The 18,844-nt window shown below is 49.2% G+C and overlaps 2 protein-coding genes across 2 annotated transcripts; one reads left to right on the top strand and one right to left on the bottom strand.

The window, feature by feature from the left end:
* Positions 1-7,442: 7,442 nt before the first annotated feature.
* LOC123070693 (protein Mpv17) lies at positions 7,443-9,316 on the top strand. The gene is made up of 6 exons (XM_044493986.1): positions 7,443-7,839; positions 8,138-8,293; positions 8,381-8,513; positions 8,605-8,644; positions 8,793-8,901; positions 8,989-9,316. Exons 1-5 carry the CDS (start codon positions 7,534-7,536, stop codon positions 8,878-8,880), a joined length of 723 nt encoding a protein of 240 aa, XP_044349921.1. The 5' UTR covers positions 7,443-7,533; the 3' UTR covers positions 8,881-8,901; positions 8,989-9,316.
* A 429-nt stretch (positions 9,317-9,745) lies between these two features.
* LOC123070692 (protein STICHEL-like 3) lies at positions 9,746-15,446 on the bottom strand. Its single transcript, XM_044493985.1, has 6 exons — positions 13,471-15,446; positions 12,799-13,018; positions 12,147-12,605; positions 11,092-11,719; positions 10,598-10,658; positions 9,746-9,844 (listed from the first exon to the last, which is right to left on the bottom strand). Exons 1-6 carry the CDS (start codon positions 15,166-15,168, stop codon positions 9,746-9,748), a joined length of 3,165 nt encoding a protein of 1,054 aa, XP_044349920.1. The 5' UTR covers positions 15,169-15,446.
* Positions 15,447-18,844: the final 3,398 nt, after the last annotated feature.

The following is an 18,844-nucleotide window of genomic DNA, read 5'->3' as shown; positions in this document are numbered from 1 at the left end:
TTTTGCTTATGTGGCATCTATGTTACTACCTATGTTACTCCCACTATGACCAGCCTTAAGCCCGGTAGGAGCACCTCCAACACGCCGATCCATTTTGTCTATGTGTGTTCTTTTGGATCCCCACGGACAGAAAAATCGGTCCAACCCGCCGGCCCAAATGAACGCGCTTCCGCATTTCATCCGTTTACCGACCTATTCTCGGCCCAAATTTGAGCCTCATTTGCGTCCGCGCGGATACAAAACGAAGAGACCTCCTCTTCAGCGCCTTAAGCGCCGGTTCTCTTACCAGGCGCTCGCTGCAGCCTCGCGTGGGCCGGCCCAGCTAGCACGCTCGATCCTTTCCTTTCGTTCGCAGTTGTGCGTTTCCTTCGTTCGTTCCTTTTTTTTTCGGTGTTCGTTCCTTCCTTCACAAAACTGAAAAGACAAATGGATCTGAAATTTACGAAGTTGAAAGCAGTTCACAAAATTTGATAAAGTTCATCAATTCTAAAAATGGCTCATCAATTTTGACACAAATTTCACAATATTTGAAAAAAGCTCATCGAATTTGAAAACAAAATTTCATTTGATTTGAAAAAGTTCACTGGATTTCAAAAAAGTTCATCGAATTTGAAAAGACTTCAACGGATTGAAAAAAGTTCAACGGATTTGAAACAAAAAATTCATCGAATTGGAAAAAAAGTTCATTCGATTTGAAAAAAGTTCACTAGATTTGAAAAAAGTTTATCGAATTTGAAAAGAGTTCAACGGATTTGAGAAAAAAGTTCATCCGATTTGAAACAGAAAGTTCATCAAATTTGAAAAATAGTTCAACAAATTTGAAAAAAATTCACCGAATTTGGAAAAAGTTCATCGAGATTGAAAAAAGTTCTTCAAATTTGGAAAAAAAATATTGATTTTGCAGGAAAAAATCATGAAGAAAAAGGGTTTCTGGAACTTGAAAAAAGAAAAAAGAAAAAGGACAGAAAAAGAAAACAAACAGATGATAGAACGAAAGGAGAAAAGCATGTATTAAAATTCAACAAAAGAAGTGGTCTGGTAGTTGACGCATCGTGCTCTTAGCACGCTCGTCGTGAGATAGAATCCCGTCTCCCGCACAATTTTTGCTCTTTAGAAACAGAGAAAGAAAAACAAACGGGCCGGCCCAAACGCGATGAGGGGGTATGCGCCCGTTAGTAAAATGACAGCCAAAACGGACGCGCGCCTACTCCTTTCCTTGGCCTGCTAGTCGGTGGCACATTGGTCATTGTCTTTCACCTCCATCGACAGCAAGCCCTTGCCCGCCCTACCCCGTCACCGCCGCAGCCCAGTTCCGGTGTCTCTGCCAGCCGTCCGCGCCCACACACCTTCCTCGCACATCGCCACCTCCCACGTCGCTGCCACCATCACCTCGCCGCCAGGCCACCGTTGCTTCCCACCACCCCACCTCAACGTCGCCGCGAGCACGAAGTCGCCCCCTGAGAACCTGGCCAGCTCGTTCGTCTGACGCCGCCACGCTCATCTGACATCGCCGTGTTCCTCGGATGCCGCCAGACCAGCTACCTGGTCCAGGGGAGGCGCGCATCTCTTCGCCGGCCAGCTTCTTCGACGATGCCCGCAAGCTGTTCGACAGTTTGCCCCCAAGGTACAAATGGACTCCGCCGACGAGTTCTTTTTCCACAATTTTTTCTGCGACTTCGACGATTCTTCATCTGATGATGAGGAGATGGCGGTTGCCGTGTTGGTCCATGACCACCTTAATAGGCAGCGGTCATTGTTCTGGGGCTTGATCCCGGGGCACACTCCAGTGTTGAATCGCAACCGAGAGACCGGTCATTTCCTTCTTTGGAAGGACTACTTTGAGACAGACAACCCCCTCTTCAAACGTCACCAATTCCACTGTTGTTTTCGTATGGCTAGGCATGTTTTCAACCGTATTCAAGAGGGGTGATCGGATACGATAAGTATTTCGAGTGCAGGGAGGATGCCCTTGGAAAGATTGGCTTCTCCTCTTATCAGAAATGGACTGCAGCTATCCGGATGGTTGCATACGGAGTGCCCGGTGATCTCATTGATGAATACGTCCGTATGAGCGAGTCTACGTGCCTAGAGTCCATCTATAGCTTCTGTAAGGTTTTGATTGCAGTGTATGACCCTGAGTATTTGAGAGAGTCAACTGTTGAAGATACAGCCCGCTTGTTGGCGATGAATGCCAACAGGGGCTTTCCCGGGATGCTTGACAGCATAGACTGCATGCACTGAGAGTGGAAGAACTGCCCTTCTGCTTGGCAAGGGCAGTACAGGGGCCATGTCAGGGCTTGCACTGTCATACTTGAGGCCGTAACCTCACAAGATCTCTGGATCTGGCACTCTTTCTTCGGCATGGCCGGATCGCACAATGATATCAACGTGCTTCAACAGTCGCCGGTGTTTGCAAGGCTCGCCGAAGGAAACTGTCCGCCGGTGAATATTGACATCAGCGGCCACAACTATAACAAAGGATACTACCTAGCTGGCGGTATCTATCCTCAGTGGACCGCTGTTGTGAAGACGATCCCCAACCCTGTCGGAGAGAAGAGGAAGATATTTTCCCAAGAGCAAGAGAGTGAAGGATGTCGAGCGTGCCTTTGGTGTTCTGCAGTCCCGATGGGGCATCGTTCGGTATCCTGTTAGAAGTTGAAGCACCAAAATATTGTGAGAGATGATGAATACTTCTGTGATATAGCGATGATATCACACGGAGAATCGACAGTGAGCGATGGGGGAGAGCCAAAACAAAAAGATCAGGCGTTGGAGAGTCGTTATAGCCAGGCAGTAGATCTGACCCAAACGTTGGAAGATGTTTAGTCGAGAGATTGTAGTCTTTTGGGGACGAAAACCAATGCGGAGAGAGTGATCCTGAGAGGCAAAGCCACGAGTGAATTTGTTTTTTTAGACAAACTGCAAAGCTTTATTACGTCGTCACAATGTTTACAGGGACGAAATCAAGATCGTTGGGCTGGCCTAACCAAACATGGCGACCAACCCCGAGAGATAAAGCGTGCTTTGCTAGTTTGTGAGCTTCGATGTTCGAGCTCCTAAACTCATGACGTATATTACAAACCTCAAATTCTGCCCTATGCTGTATGATTTCATGTGCAATAGCCCCATAGCTTCCTTTGCATTGTTGATGGATGTCATCCACGGTCACTTTATAGTCCGACGCAACATGAATCCTCCTGACATATATGTCATCTGCCAGTGCCAGGGCTTCCCTAATAGCGAGCATCTCCAAAGTGCCTGGATCTGAAAGATGAGAGAAGACCACCGCCGAAGCTCCCAAGAAGGCTCCATCCTGATCTCTACAGATAGCTCCTTCTGCACCTCTCTCCCGGCCTACGGCGGCATCAACATTGATCTTCACCAGGCCCTGTGGTGGTGCCATCCATCTGTTACCTCGAGCTTGTGGAGCCCTGACCCCAACGGCCGTCGGAGTCTGGATTGCCTTGAGTTCAGCTATGTAGGATTTTACAAACCCGTTAATGGCATAAGGTGTCTGGAAGATATCCTCGTACATGGCCTTCCTTCGAGCGCCCCACAGAGCCCATAGTGTGACGACGAAAGCAAGGAAATCATCTTGGTTGAGCGCTTCGTGCATGACGAATAACCATCTTTTCGCGTTTTCCTCCATGCATGTGCTCAACTTGGTGAGAATCTCCTCTGAAGACAGCGCCCAAGTACTCCTAGAGACCGAACAATCCACAAGGGCATGGCGCCAGGTGTCAACCGCCCCACAAAGGCAGCAAGCTCGGGAAGTTGACATATTTCGATGATGGAGCAGCGATGCTGTGGGGACAGAGTGCTTGGCGAGTCTCCATAAGAAAAATTTCAGTTTTGAGGGGACCTTGATCCGCCATAGTTCTGTCCACCCCTGGTCAGCTCCATGAGAGTCAGAAGCCGAGCCATCTTCATAAAGCCATGCCTCGCGGCTGAGCTTCGTTAGTTGGATCATCCGATACGCTGAACGCACGGTGAACGTGCCCTTCCTCTCCTCGGACCAGGCCCAGAAATCGCCAGTCTGTCGTGTGCAAAGGGGTATTTGCAGTATGGCTGCAGCATCGATTGGTATAAACACCGTCCGGACTAGATCCTCCTTCCAGGATGATGTAGTGTGATCTATCAACTCAGCTACTGTAGTTGGAGGATTCTGCACTAGAGAGGTGATCGGTCTCTTCATGTTTGGTCTCGGCAACCAATTGTCCTCCCATATCTTTGTCGATTCACCGTCTCCAATTCTGCGTACCAAACCCTGGACCATGATATCCCGGCCATCCAAGATAGCCCGCCAAATCTGCAAGGGGTGAGGCCCTAGTGTTGCTCCAAAAATGTCCGAGTTGGGATAGTATACTGCTTTCAGGATCCTCGCACTGAGAGACAGTGGATTTTGCAACATGCACCAGGATTGCCTTGCTAGGAGTGCCAAGTTGAACATCTCCATGTCCCGAAAGCCAAGACCTCCAAGATGCTTTGGTAGAGTGACCACATCCCATGCCACCCAGCTCGGTTTTCGCTTCCCCTGCTTACTTCCCCACCAGAATTGTCTGATTAGCGCAGTAATACTTTCACATAGTCCCCGTGGAAGTCGGAAGCAAGCCATCGAATAGACTGGAATTGCTTGATCCACTGCTTTGATTAGTACCTCTTTCCCCGCTGAAGATAATAGCTTTTCCATCCATCCTTTGACCTTCTCCCAAACTCGGTCCCTCAAGTATTTGAAGATCCCGTTCTTCAAGTGACCGACCTCCGTTGGCATTCCCAAATACCTGTCACTAAGGGACTCGTTATGCACATTCAGAATATTTTTCATTTCGTCTCTTACCGCCTGTGGGCATCCTCTGCTGAAGAAAATCGAAGATTTATCATGATTTATCCTCTGACCCGAAGCCAAACAGTATGTTTCGAGCAGGTTTGATACTGCTACTGCCCCCTCATTCCTTGACTTAAATAGCAACGTATATGGGCCTTGGGCCATGTCTACACCTGCTAGCAAAATAGGAAACTTAAAAAGAGAAAAAAGGGAGGTCAATTTCAATGCATATGGATATACCTAAACACCAAACAACAAGCGACGAAAACACCAAAGCGAACACCATAAACCGAATAAAGTAGGACTATCAGATGAATTTAATTCGGTTCTTCAGTTTTTGATGTAAAAATGCTCACTTCTAACCTTAATGGTCGCCTAAAAAAATACTTAACTCGCAACCAAGAAATGGTGTGGCAAAGAGCTGTCACACTCTAGTAGAACTAAGAGCATCTACGGTCGGGCGCCTCAAACCGGTCTCAAACACCCGAACGGCCCGCCTGGTCACTAACTAGTCACGATAATCTGATCCAGTCAAACGTTTCAAACGGCCGTCAAACGTCCGGGCTATGCGGCACCCCTCATATCCAGCCCAAATTAGAGCGGATATGGGGCTGCACAAGCGCGCCCCGGCACGTCCGACATGTCAGCTTGGCCCACCTCGAGGCCACTTCGCCCCCTCAAATATCCCCAATCCGGAAACCCTAGCTCACTCCACTCTCGATCAGTCTCTTCTTCTTCCCTCCGATTTCTCCGTTTCGATCCACTCCGACGACTCCGGTGACTGCGACGACCATGTCGAGCGTCGGCAGCCGCTCCTCCTCCGACGACGACGACGAGTTGGCCCTGTGCATTGCCCTCAAGAGGTCCAAGGTGGACACGAGTGACAGTTCATGATTGGTCGCCTCGCCTCTCCCCCTCTGGCGCTGGCTCCTCCCAACCCGCGCTTGGCTCCGCGCAGGCTGCGTAGTCCGCGCCTCCCCTCACGTCGTCCCCTGCCCCCGCGCGGCTGTTGCTCGCCACGTCGGCCGCGGTGGGTGCTTGTACCCGCACCGCCGGCCCGGACGCGCACGCCGGAGTCGGAGGCGCGCGCCGCCCGCTGCTAGAGGCAGCAGGCAAGGGTGGGGGTTGCGGCTGAGAGCTCTGTCCGCCGTCGCTGTGGGTTACCGACAGAGCCCGACGAGGACGAGCGACTCCTCGCGTGGGTCTACCGCCGGTCGCTTACGAGAGCGGAGGCGGACGCTGCGCGGCTCCGCCGGACTCTGCGGCTAGCTATCGAGCAGCCCGAGCGCGAGGCAAAGGAGAAGGCGACGGAGGCGGCTCGGCTGGCGAAGCTCAAGCGCCAGCAGGACAGGGCCGTCCGGCGCCTCAAGGGCCTCATCATCGTCTCCTCCTCCTCCTTCGACGACGACGGCGGCGGCTCCTCGTCCGACGACTTGAACGATCCTCCACCAGCCGCCAACGGCTACAGCTGCGCCGGCGATCGGAAGGGGAAGGGGCCGTCCCGAAAGTGGTGAAGATCCGCTTTTCTTCAGTTTAATTTCAAGTTAGATATAGTTTCAAGTTGTTCGTCGTTTATGTGAACTTTGGTGGTCCTTTGAACATCCGACCGTGATCTTTTGGTGAAAGTATTGTGCTTGCCTATGTTCGTTTGCTGATCTACGTAGTTTGATCGACGTTGCATGATTTAGTATGAATATTGGGGATCGGATATAAGATATACGGATGTGGACGACGCTATTTGAGGAGTGCCCGGTCAATGCCCGCGAACGCGTCCGGAGGCATCCGCGGGCGTTTGATGGGTCATATTAGTCATATATGGCTGATGCTCTAAGTATCACCAAATTCGGCTAGAAACCTCGGCGGTCTACCTCTCCGCTAACCCGGTGCATCATCGATGGACCAAGCATATTGAGTTGGATATTTATTTTGTTCGGGAACATGTGGCCCTTGGTCATATTCGTGTTTTACACGTCCCTACTTCCCAACAATTTGCTGATATCATGACTAAGGGCTTGCCTACGACGTCATTTGAGGAGTTCCGGTCCAGTCTGTGCGTAAGCCATGGTGCCGCTTCGACTGCGGGGGGTGTTGAGTATATGTGTTATGTGCATATTGTGTATTTGGCCCGCCTCCTAGTTTCTTGTATAGTTGAGGTCCGTGGCCCATCTTTGTACATCATATATACGTGCCTATGCACAAAGAACAATACATCGTGTAATTCACATATTCTGCACTTAGTATGAATATGGAGCATCATATATGAAATACACGGATGTGAACAACGCTATTTGAGGTGTCGGTCACTGCCCACGGATGCGATCGGACGTATCCGCATGCGTTTAAGGGTCATATTTGTCCTATGCGGCGCATCGCCAAATTCGGCTAGAAACCGAAGAACCTTCTAGTTCTACCATATTCGTGAAACTTGCACAAATCTAGTCGAGCAGAACAGGTGATGCTCTACTCCAGTGCGTTGAGCTTGGACAGATAAAACAGTTTCGGACAGCTCATCTTCCTTTGCCCCCAAAACATCTCTCTCTGTTTACGCTGCCCCGGTCCCATTTGCAGCGACACCAGGCCAGAGGACTCGGAGCCACAAAACCTATTGGTGGGGTGAATACCCTCCTCATGCTCCGTATCTCACCAAAGCTGTCCCACACTGCCGCACGCCTCAGAACACCCCACACACCCGCCGCCGCCGCGGAAAGATGAAAGCCATCGGAAGCGGCGGCGAGTGGTGGTGGAACCTCCCGTCCCTCCGCCGCAAGAACGACTCGCGCCGCCGCGGCCGCCGCAACCAAGACGCTCGCGGCCGCCGCCGCGGGCCCCCGCGGGAGCCGCTCTCGTCGTCGTCGTCGTCGGACTCCGTCGGCCAAAGCCGTGGCTGGCCCCTCGACTTCCCGTTCCAGCAGGCCGTGACCGCCGCCTGCCTCACCCTCACCGGCGACACAATGGCGCAGGTCCACCGCCGCATCGTCGACCGCCGGAAACGCGGCCCCGAACCCGACAGCAAGGTCATTTTTCCTGCATCTCATCTCCACTTTTGAAACCGTTATAAAAATGGAGTCCCTAATAGGATAAAACTGGATTATGATTCAGTTGTGTAAGCATTCCTGCAGCCGAAACACCTTCAACTTCAGTCTTCAGTGTAGATCAAACTGTGAAGTCCAAATCAGTAGTGTGCGTATACTAAATCATAGCCGTGCATCACCATGCCACAAGTTAGCTAATCTCACAATGCACTGTGATGAGTGTAAACCTGACACTTTACGATTGTACTAAGTTCTCGCACGCGCCGGTGTCTTCTTTCAGGCTCTTGTGCCGGATCTGTTGCTCAACCACGATTGGCTTCGTGGGCTTCGTATAGCATCTTACGGATTTCTTCTCTATGGTCCTGGCTCATATGCATGGTATCAGTTTCTCGACAAAAGCATGCCCAAGCAAACACTCGCGACTCTGTCCGCTAAGGTATGGTATGCACCCTCCCATGTAACCGGATGATTCGGGGATTTCGATCTTAATACATTCTGTATTTTATGTCTGTTGTCGTTCCAGGTCCTACTGAACCAGATTGTTCTTGGTCCATGTGTCATCTCTGTAATTTTTGCCTGGAATAACTTGTGGTTAGGAAAATTGTCAGAATTGCCATCGAAGTATCAGAATGACGCCCTTCCCACTCTTCTCGATGGTAATGTTTCTGCCTGAGTGTATTCTCAACATTGTGCTTGAACGAAAACAACTCATTTTATGTTATGTCTCACTTTATTCTGCTACTGCAGGGTTTAAATTTTGGATTCCAGTATCGATTGTTAACTTTGGGTACAGTCTCTTAACTTCTACCTCTACTTTTAAATATTTAGCTCAGCATTTTTCTAATCCTAGTCTAAGGTAGTATTAAGTTGTCTAGTTTAGACAATACTTCATGTAAACAATCATTTCTTATGCTAATTTTCAATATGCATTCCAGGGTGATTCCTTTGCCAGCTCGTGTTGCCTTCATGTCCTCTTGTTCCATCTTTTGGAACTTCTATTTGTCGACCACAATGAACAAATGAACTTCTAGTTCTCATCTTCAGGTTAGTTCTTGCTGCAACTCAAAATCTCCGATGATTACTCTATGCGTGGGTACATTTTAACAAAAGATCGGCCGTCTTATTGTTCAGATCCATTCAACTGCAACAGAGGAGGATCTGAAGGGGCTTCTTTCCTATTATACGTAGTACGGCGATGGTGCCTTTGGCAGTTCTGGTGGTGGTCTCTTGAGTCGACAGACATGATTGCAGATGATCCATAAGTATGTGGATACGGTCGATGGAGAAATTACAGTTTTGTGTAAACATCTATGAGCATGTTGCTCTAGTTTGACAGTGGAAGTGTTGTAATTTGTATCGTTTGTTCAGTGACCTTAACTTTTATATGACAAAGACATTAGTGCAGGCCTCTGAATACAGTTTTGTAAGTGCAATTCTCCAGGAATCTGAATTCCGTTTTCGAAAATGAAGATCGAGAAAGAATAAAATGAAGATCGAAGCAGGTTCCAGCATCTTTAATAGCATTGTTTTCCCTTCTCGTGGTCAATATTATATTTTCCTGACATGGTTCACTAATCACAAACTGTTAAGCAAAGACACTTCTTTCACAGTATAATACTGAGCTATGCCGACTAGAAAACCATTTATTAGTGAAGCCTCTGGTACAGACTCTGTTGGCTTTCAAAAAGAATTACAAAGCATATTTGACAGAAAAGAATTCGCTACGCCATTTCTATTTTTCTTTTACATGACAAACAATTTACAGATTAGAGAAAGCCTAAAATTGACACAGCTACAGTCTACAAGGTACAAAGTGAATGAATTATGGATGCTAAATTAAACGCTTGTAAAACTACCACTTCTAGTGTTCTTTTTATCTTGGGGATTGTTATCTTGGGGATTTTGTGGAAATGCATCTTCCACACAGGATAAGCCGAGATATAGCTCGTGACCTTCCACTTCCAGTCCTGAACCTAAACGACGAGAGCTGTGGAAAATGATTGGATTAGCATTGACAGAAACATATATATGATAAACATAAGAACAAAAACTGTAATTTAAGCAGGGTTCAAAAACTCTGACGCTAATATTTCATGCACACTACCAGTGCGCAAACACCATAGCTGTGCTGTGTTCAAGTACCGTATCACTATACAGTTGCTAATTCACTTAAAATCTACAGTCATTCCAAACATATTCAAAATTTCTCAACGATGTATCAGGAAAAATCAACCTAACAAGGTAGTTCCTCTTTTTGGCACTGCGTTGATGTTACCATTTCCTTTTTCAAATTTGTTTGGCTTCCTCATAGAAATTATTATATTCATCTTGAGAAAAAGGCCTCTAGACAAATTTAAGACAACTAATTCGGGACGGAGGTAATAAAAGGTACTCCCTCCGTCCCATAATGTAAGACATTTTTGCAAGCTAATATAGTTTGCAAAACATCTTATATTTTGGGACGGAGGGAGTATGACCACAGGAGAGCATCAGATCCAGCTAGGCAGTGTTAGCTCAAAAGGGGCCCAGCGCCACAGCCTAAATGTTTCAAGCTATACAATCATGGCTTGTTTGTGTAGTTCCACAAACGCAAGCAACTCCTCACCAATACGCAAATGATAAGTTAAATTTGGAAACTGATATAAGTTAACATTCCAATTGTATTCAGTGGTGTAAAAAGACCCACTGGCACTTATTCTAGTGGCACACTGTTTCAACATAACTCAGACATGAAAATTACCTTCCGGCGAGTCTTTGAAGTTCTCCAACACAGTATATTTCTCGATCTAGGCTCTAATCTCCTGTGCATAAAAATTATCACGATCAAACATCGTTCTCTGAGCAGTACAAATCACAAAGCTATAATTGGCAAAATCAATTCAAACATAGAATATTTAAGCGGCAATTTATGTTGTTACAAAAATAATTTCTTAATGCTCTCATGATACATGCTGGTATTGAGTATTGATTGTTCACCATGCATGACCGATGATTAATACTAACTATTGGTGTGCGATATCACCATTTATATCTTCTTTGAAGAATGTATCTTTAGGGAAGACGCAAAAGCTTCAAGCATCTTAAAGTACATTTATCATTTGTTTTGTTTTATTTTATTTTACAATACACAGAGTAAAGGTTTAGTGACATGTATTAATTTCTTAGATGCAGATGCTGAAGTATGACTCCTATACTTTAGGCTGTTTGAACGGGATGTAAGACGATGTTACTTACAAATTCTCTTGTTCCAGTTTTTCTGCAATTGACATAGCTTTTCGTCTAGACCAGCCTCCTTGTTGAGAACAAACCTCCACCTTACTGAGAACATGAGCAAGTGAGAGCTTTCGTTTTACTATGCTGTTCTGTCGACGCTGTTTATTCCCATTTTTTCCTCCTTGTTTAATCACGCCCTCTTGGTTTGGTGATGACAAAGCCTCTTCCCATGCATTATCATTTCTTCTTTCATTTATATTATGAACACCATTATCTGTTTCAGGACACCGGTGCATGTGAGAAGGTCCAACTTCAATGATCTCGCCTTCTGTTAATATGTGGGGATCAGACTGCATCCACTTGGTCTTAGTAGAACTAGCTCCCTTGACAACCCTGTCTTTTTTAAGCCTCCTGACGAGGGTTTCACCTCCAGAAGAAACCGGGCTATGTTTACTGAAGGATCTCCTTGATATCGTGTCAGAGTCATTCTCATCATGACCTGCTCCCGCATCATGTTTTGCTTCATATCGGATTTCAAGTATTATAGCAGAATGAAGAACAGACTCAAACGCCTGCATAATTTGTCCCCTGAAGTTTTCAGCGTTGGACTTATTTACACGTGAGCTGAATATCACTTGCACTGTCGGTCCTGTAGGAAGAAAAGAAGCTGTTGTTAAAAAACAATCTGGTAGAACAACAAGCTAACAATTATTCCCTCCGGTCTACAAATAAGTGTCACAGCTTTGAACTAAAGTTGAACTAACCTTAGTTCAAAGCTGTGACACTTATTTTGGATCGGAGGGAGTAACATATTTCCAAGGAGATAGTAATTCAACTTAACATAACTACAAGTTGGAGGCACGGCAGCGCTGAACCGTTGACCCATCATAGTTCATTTGGTTAATTCACTTGTATACAAAGTGGACAACCAGTTGACTGGAAACTGAATCATCAACTACAGGAGTTTGCATCTCTGTTTTTGTGAGTACTGAAGCTATATATTTCATCTTCTAGGCCAAAAGGAAAAAAAACTAGTAATTTGAAAATTGAAATGGATTTTAGACTTTGAAGCTTACCGGTGCCTAGGCTGACAGATCTTAGCTTTCCTTCTTTGGCCATCATTTTTCGTAGTGTATCTGACTGAATACTCTCAAGCACTGCTTGCCAGATCATTTCATTTTCAGTTTTGCTATGTTTGGATTGCTCATTCACTTTGGTAACAGTGGAGGAACCATGGTGATTTGATGTATGTTTAATGGTTCTCCTTTCGCCGTAAGAAGTGCTTGCCATGTTACCATTATGCTCAATAGCTGAGTGCCTTGCTACATCCTTACCAGGAAGGGAACCGTCCAATACACCGTGGTTGAAACTCGTACTTGTTGATGAACTTGGCACCATATACTGCTTATCAGGAGCAAGCTGAAGCAGAGCAGCCGCAAGCCATGTTGCCTTGTCATTGGAGACTCTCAACTGCTTTTCAGCTTCCGATAGTGTTTTCAAAGCCTGGCGTAGTTTCTCCATATCATTTTTTGACACTGAAATTAGTAATGCAAGAACACTACATTAAGTGGTCGTAAAATATTAACCGTAAGGCAACACGGAAGAAAAACATGTCAACCAGACAACCAGACGATTGACTTCATAGTCTTAGCAGAGGTAGTCAGGATAGGAAAATAGTGTCAAATTGTTCTGAATTATCCATGATTATAAAAAAAAGTTGATGCTTACAGGTTGGACGTTTGAAGAACTTTCTTCGTGGTCTTTCTCTTGCAAATATGTAGGAACCAGCCAGGATGTCAGTAATTATCGTGGCAAGTTGAGACATCAGTGCCGAAGGCTCAACTCCAGTTTCTGTAATGTCTCGTAATGTCTTCACTGTGTTCACAGTGTCAGCAGATAGTGCCAAATCAAGCAAATCAACCAGCTTATCATCGGATACCAAACCAACCTGTGACATAAACAAGCAACCAAGTTATATTGTTATCAAAACAAGAATTGCAACGATGGAGCATTAAAATTCTGACAGGGGCTTAAGTCGGCGAGTTCCTTAACTGTATTCCAACTATGTGATATTTATATTACCAAATTTATACCAAAGAGGCCATTCAGTGTCTGTGCCAATTAATCCAACCATGTGATATTTCGATCATATGTGTCATCTGAAGTTGCTATACTATGCCTAATTCACTTCTTGACAAATTACAGGTTCAAACAAAACCCCAACTAAATTATTAGCTGATGACACCTTCTATTCAAACCAGAAGGAAACCAGGTATTGAATCTACATGATATAGTTTGTTTTCCAAAACATAAATATTGATGGTACGATCATGCTTGCGAAATATCTTTTCAAAGATAAAAAAGGTTGATGGTAATAATGATGCTTGCAAAATATCTTACGAGTTCTTGGACAAGAGACAGAGAAATCCTTTGCCCCAACAAACTCAGCTGATCAAGAGTCATCTCAGCATCTCTCAACGATCCATCTGAACGGGATGCAATTAACCTCAATGCATCCCTATCCGCATCTAGAGTTTCACTGGTGGAAATCCACTGCAATGTGTTGACGATATCACACTCCTTCAACTTGGGGAAAAAAAACTTTTGACATCTTGACAGGATGATATGAGGGAGGTCGAGGTTGGGACCAACAAGGATAAACACCACACGACGGGGTGCCCGTTCAATGACTTTCGAGATGATGCTCCAAGTGTCTGCTGGCAATGTGTCGCAGTCATCAAATATGAATACCCTATAATGTGATGGTGCCGGTGAAAGCATGACATTGTCAAGAACATCCACAATTCCATCCATGTCGATGTTGCCTATGGGCCCAATCTCCATCACGTTCCTGCTTTTGCCAACATTGTGCGCGATGCACGAAATGCACGAGTCACAGGGCCGTGGGTGCTCGGCAGAGTGGCAGTTGAGCGCCTTGGCGAAGACGCGCGCACATGATGTCTTCCCTGTGCCGTGCGGCCCATAGAAGACGTATACCAACCCAACCTTCCTCCTTAGGACGGCGTTGGATAGCGCCTGCACCACCAAGCTCTGCCCGACGACGTCCTTGAACGTCCTCGGCGCGAACTTCTGTGTCAGGCTCCGGTGCCGGCTGCGGCTTCGCAGAGAGCCCCGTGTCCCAGACCGCACCTGGGACAAGAGGTCAGAATCCATCCCGCTGCTCCTGTTAGAGAATAGCCCGAGCTCCCCGGAGTAGCTGCCAGTCATGCCGCCAATGTCATTGCGTGCACCGGAGGTGGCCGCCTCGACGAGCAGAGGCAAAGCGTCAGAGTCGGAGCTAGTGGAGGAAGCCAGCCTCTCGGACTTGACCGGGAAAAGAGAGTGTGAACCGCTGAGGTGCGCGCGCGAGGCGGAGGCGGAGGCCGTTGCTTCGGGCTCGCGCCCCGCGGCCGACTTGGGGTCGGAGAGCCCGCACGATAGACTGCGGCCGGCCAGGTCGAGGATAGACTTGCCGCGGTGGTGGAGGCGTGACCAGTTCCACGGGATGCCGCAGACGTTGCGCGAGTCCTGCGGCACATGCTGCCGCAGCTCGTCGCCGTCGCGGAAGAGGTACTTGTTGCCGTAGACGGCCTCCTGGGAGCTGGAGTTGAGGGAGAGCGCGGCGGCGGCGCGATCTGGGGCCTTGCCGGCGGTGCCGGCGCGGCGGGCGGCCCCGGCCCCGGCCCCGCGTTTGAAGCGGCGGCGGGGGCGCCTGACCGCCTTGGGGTGGGGGTTGTCGGCGAGCTGGTCGAGGAGCGTCTTGAGCGCCCCGTTGGCCTTGGCGCTGCGTCGGGACCTGGCGGGGAGATCGACGCCGCCGTCGCGGTCGTCGTCGGTGTACGGGTCGGGGTCGGCCGCCACCTTGGAGGACTCGACGGAGCGGCGCGTGGACGGGTCCCGGAGCGTCCGCGCCCGCGAGCGCTGGAGCGCGAGGAGGTCGCGCATCAGCGCTGCCGACGCGGGGCTCCGCCTCCGGCCCGAGGAGGACGCGGCCCCCCCGCCGCCTCCCCCATGGTGGCGCAGGTGTACGCAGTTGGTGAGGTGCGCGTGGCCGCGGAGGTGCCCGCCGGCCGCGGCGGCGCGGTCCGGCGCCGGCATTGCGTCACGAACGTACGGCACGAGCGCGGCGGCGCTGGGATCGAGGCGCGAGAGAACCGCTGACTCCCCTGTGTGCGCTAGGCCATCTGGGCGTCGGGGCGTGTGCGTGAGTGCCGCGACTGCGAGTGATTGTGGCGGTAGTGTATGGCTCGGAGATTTCGCCTTTTCAGTTCGAGGCTGCGGGATTTCACGGGAAGGAGAGGGCAGGGGGAGGGGGTGGGTGGCGGTGTGGGCTGGCGAGTGGCCTCGTCTCGTGCCGTGTGTGGGAACTGGCGGTGTTCTCGGGGATCGCGCCCGCGTCGCCGGGGCATATGGATCTCCCACGGCACGGGGCGGGGGGAATGGATTGGCCTTTCTCGGCTCGGCTCGGCTCGGCCTCGGCGCCTTGGGGCGTGGGCATGCATCGGCGGCGGTTGCGTCTCTGCGGGACTGCACCACGGCAGTACCGAGGCACTATTGGCCGAAGCAGTATGGGTCGCCTCCGTTCGTTCCACGGCCGTGCTTGACATAGGCTGATGGTAAGACGGTACAGGTACCGTTGCTCTCGCGCTCTACCATTTGGCGTGAAAATGGTGAGCTACATCCGTAGAAAGCACGTGACCTGTCGTGCGTTTCGAGTGAACACAGAGCAGCCATTCGCACCAGCCAAGTTGCAGATATTATCTAACATCGTAACTCCCTCACCCTTAGGGACAAAACAAATTCATGGGAGACTTAAAAAAAATCAAGGATGAGGGAGGTAGATGTGAGAGGGAGTTAGATGTCTCACATTTAAGATCTAACATAGACAGACCCACTTTATTAATTCAAATTCAAAATTTCTGCTGTACCAGCCTTGGTGGACCGCCGGACGGCCCAAGGGCTCAAGCTGCGAAGCTCTGACGTGAACAGGACAGTAATCACGCTCGGCAGTGGAGCCAGGTGCATCATCGGGTGAAACGTCGGTCGCAAATGATTCGGGGGCGAGGCGGGACGGGAGGATGGCCGCAATCAGCAGACAACGTCAGCGGCCAGAACGTACCCAGGGGCCAGGGCCAGGGCAGGCGGGGCTTTGCCGTTCACGAAGAAATGTCAAGCCGAGCCTACCTCAGCACTGGGTTTGGAAAAACTTTCAAATTAGGCCTCCTTTTTATTTGGCAACTGATTTGGCAAACGATTCTAATCGGCCGACCACGGGCTCGCTCGCTCGAGGTTTTCGTCTCGCTTTATATATTATATTTAAAAATAACATAATTAAGTTGCACGGCCGAACAATACATAGTGAGGTTGCCCTCTTACAAAACAAATTAGGGATAATTAGACACCACAAACGCACGTGACTATGATGCCGAAAGAAAACAAAGGACGATCATAATACAACACCACAACATGCCCTAAAACACCTTAGCTCCACGACAATTGTGGTGACCCAACATACCACTACATGATGTAGTATGCGAGTCGTTGATATAACGTCCATAAGACTCCGTTTCATGAACTTTATACCCCTCGAGTGTACAACAAAAATATGGCAGGTCCAAACCATCATTATGCTACAAAACTATATTCAAACAAAGGATCAAGTATTGAACGGTAAAAACTACTGGTATCAAAATACGGGGTACCACTATCGATCCTGCGATCACTTGCTGAGTTTAGATCATGTCCCACATGATCAGTCTGGCTGCTACTACTATCCCTACTCTACTCCTGCTGCTCAGGGTCTTCTCCTTCATTGTCGGCTCCATAGGCGATGACGTAGTCGACTCCTTCAACTCCCCCAGAAAGGTCTGGTTCTTCATAGAAGTACTCTCCGGCAACATTGGGATCCTCCGACATCTCTTCCAAATATCCGAGAGGGTTTAGAAGACAAAGGATGAGTACACGAGGTATTCAAAAAGTTGATATATATTATGGGGTGGAGATGCACCACAAGATTCCACATAGGTCTCACCAATGATTTCGAGAAAACATATGTAGCATCAAGTTTTATTAAAACATGTGGCCATCAGACTTCACGGGTTGATAGAATATCTGATAGACCTCAAGACACACGTCGCGCCTGCCGCAAGATGAGTGTGATCTAACGCCAAGCGGTGTTGTTGTGCCTCCACAGCAATGCCCGCATGGCAAATCGCCCGTCGACCAAGCTCAAGACCTGCGGGCGCAGCTCCCTCCACGCCAACTCGCCCTTGCTCCCACGACGTGACGAAAAGAGCGCAACGACGCTCCTGCTGGCTCTGCCAGGAGTCGAGCGACGTCGCGCTTTTCGCATTCCGACATGCCTTCAACGGCGACAGAGGCGATGACATGAGCACAAATGTTGCTGGATTTTCCTCCAGTGGCTCACAAGATGGATGGGTGGAGAGCCACCATTCGGAGCTTGGTCGAGTTTGCTTTTGCGGCGACGTTTGCGAACTGCGCCTACGCCTCAAGCTGAAGGTCGTGCGGCAGGCGGTGCACCCATGGTGCAATTACTCCTCGGCAACAATCTCAGCGACAACACCAGCACTCGCAGCGGGCCAAACAAGATGCGCAGCCTGACGGCGCATCGATGGCTTCCTCAGACCCGCAGACGCAACGAGAGCAGAGACAGGTGCTGCTTGACACGCGAGCGAAAGACGCTCGCACCACCATCTAGCGACACCGGGAGGCGCATCGTCAATCAAACGAGCGCAATGGTCCAGTCGTCGATGAGCCAGCGCCCGTCGTTGGCGGGGTACTTACCTTATTAGGTCGGGTACCCCGCCTTCACACGTGAGCTCGGCAAGTCCGCTGGCCGTCTGTCCGCGCGTTCAAGCCTGAGGTCCCGAAAAATTACGTCGGCAGTCAGAACCTGACATAGTTCTTGGGCATTTACACGATTGTTGTGCAAGCTGTCGGGGGAAGAGACGAGAAAATCCTTGCCAACTACTTCCCATTGCTACTCAAGCCCAACGTCAGGTCTTGGCTAATGAACTTGCCGGAAAACTCCATTTCCTCATGGTCAGATCTTTGCAATGAGTTTGTTGGTGCTTTTACCGGTGGACAGAAAGGACCGAGGTTGCCCAACGACTTGCAAGTGATCCCACGGAAGGAAGGGGAGAACCTGTGCAAGTGCATGCAGAGGTTCAGCTGCGTGCATCGCAGCATACCAGATATTCACCTCGTGACTGTGGTTGCCGCATTCCTCACGAATGTGCACAATTGCAAAATGCGGGAAAAGATGCATATCCACTTGCGAAGACCGTCAACCAACTCTATATGCTGGCGGACAAATGTGCACGCGTTGAAGAAGGTAGAAGGCTTCCCGGGAAGGATGATGTTGCCGAAGTCGATTCTGACGATGATGGCATATCTACCCTAGGAAAGAAGGGTCGAAGACACAATAGAAAATGCAGAGGCAAGTCAGTGATGGCTGTGGAAGGATCCGGAAACTCCGGCCCCGCCAAGAGACCCAAAACGGAGAGTACCTGCAAGGAAGCAGCTACATGCGTTGATTGTCATGTCGCCGCGGCAGGAGAGAAAGCTGGCAAGTCCAATGGGCCGTACTGCAAGATCCACCGTACCAAGGGCCACGACCTCCAGGAGTGTCGTCAAGTCGAGTAGCTGGTTGAGAAACAGAAGGCCGAGTATGAGAAGCGGGGCAAGGAGAAAGGCTAGGACAGTACATGCAGATTCGGCAAGAAGGGCCGCGGTGGCCGAGGCGGACGCCGCG

The sequence above is a fragment of the Triticum aestivum genome, chromosome 3B, assembly GCF_018294505.1.
Source record: "Triticum aestivum cultivar Chinese Spring chromosome 3B, IWGSC CS RefSeq v2.1, whole genome shotgun sequence".
Taxonomy (NCBI): Eukaryota; Viridiplantae; Streptophyta; class Magnoliopsida; order Poales; family Poaceae; genus Triticum; species Triticum aestivum.
This window is presented reverse-complemented; position numbering and strand designations above follow the sequence as displayed.

Bases quoted from the DNA above. Each gene is read 5' to 3' on its own strand.
- LOC123070693 (XM_044493986.1), top strand. From the start codon at position 7,534: ATGAAAGCCATCGGAAGCGGCGGCGAGTGGTGGTGGAACCTCCCGTCC. The intron at 8,514-8,604 runs GTAATGTTTCTG...CTGCTACTGCAG, and splicing joins CCTTCCCACTCTTCTCGATG to GGTTTAAATTTTGGATTCCA. The intron at 8,645-8,792 runs GTACAGTCTCTT...TATGCATTCCAG, and splicing joins GTATCGATTGTTAACTTTGG to GGTGATTCCTTTGCCAGCTC.
- LOC123070692 (XM_044493985.1), bottom strand. From the start codon at position 15,168: ATGCCGGCGCCGGACCGCGCCGCCGCGGCCGGCGGGCACCTCCGCGGC. The intron at 13,019-13,470 runs GTAAGATATTTT...TTTATGTCACAG, and splicing joins TGTCTCTTGTCCAAGAACTC to GTTGGTTTGGTATCCGATGA. The intron at 10,659-11,091 runs GTAAGTAACATC...TTTTATGCACAG, and splicing joins AAACTGGAACAAGAGAATTT to GAGATTAGAGCCTAGATCGA.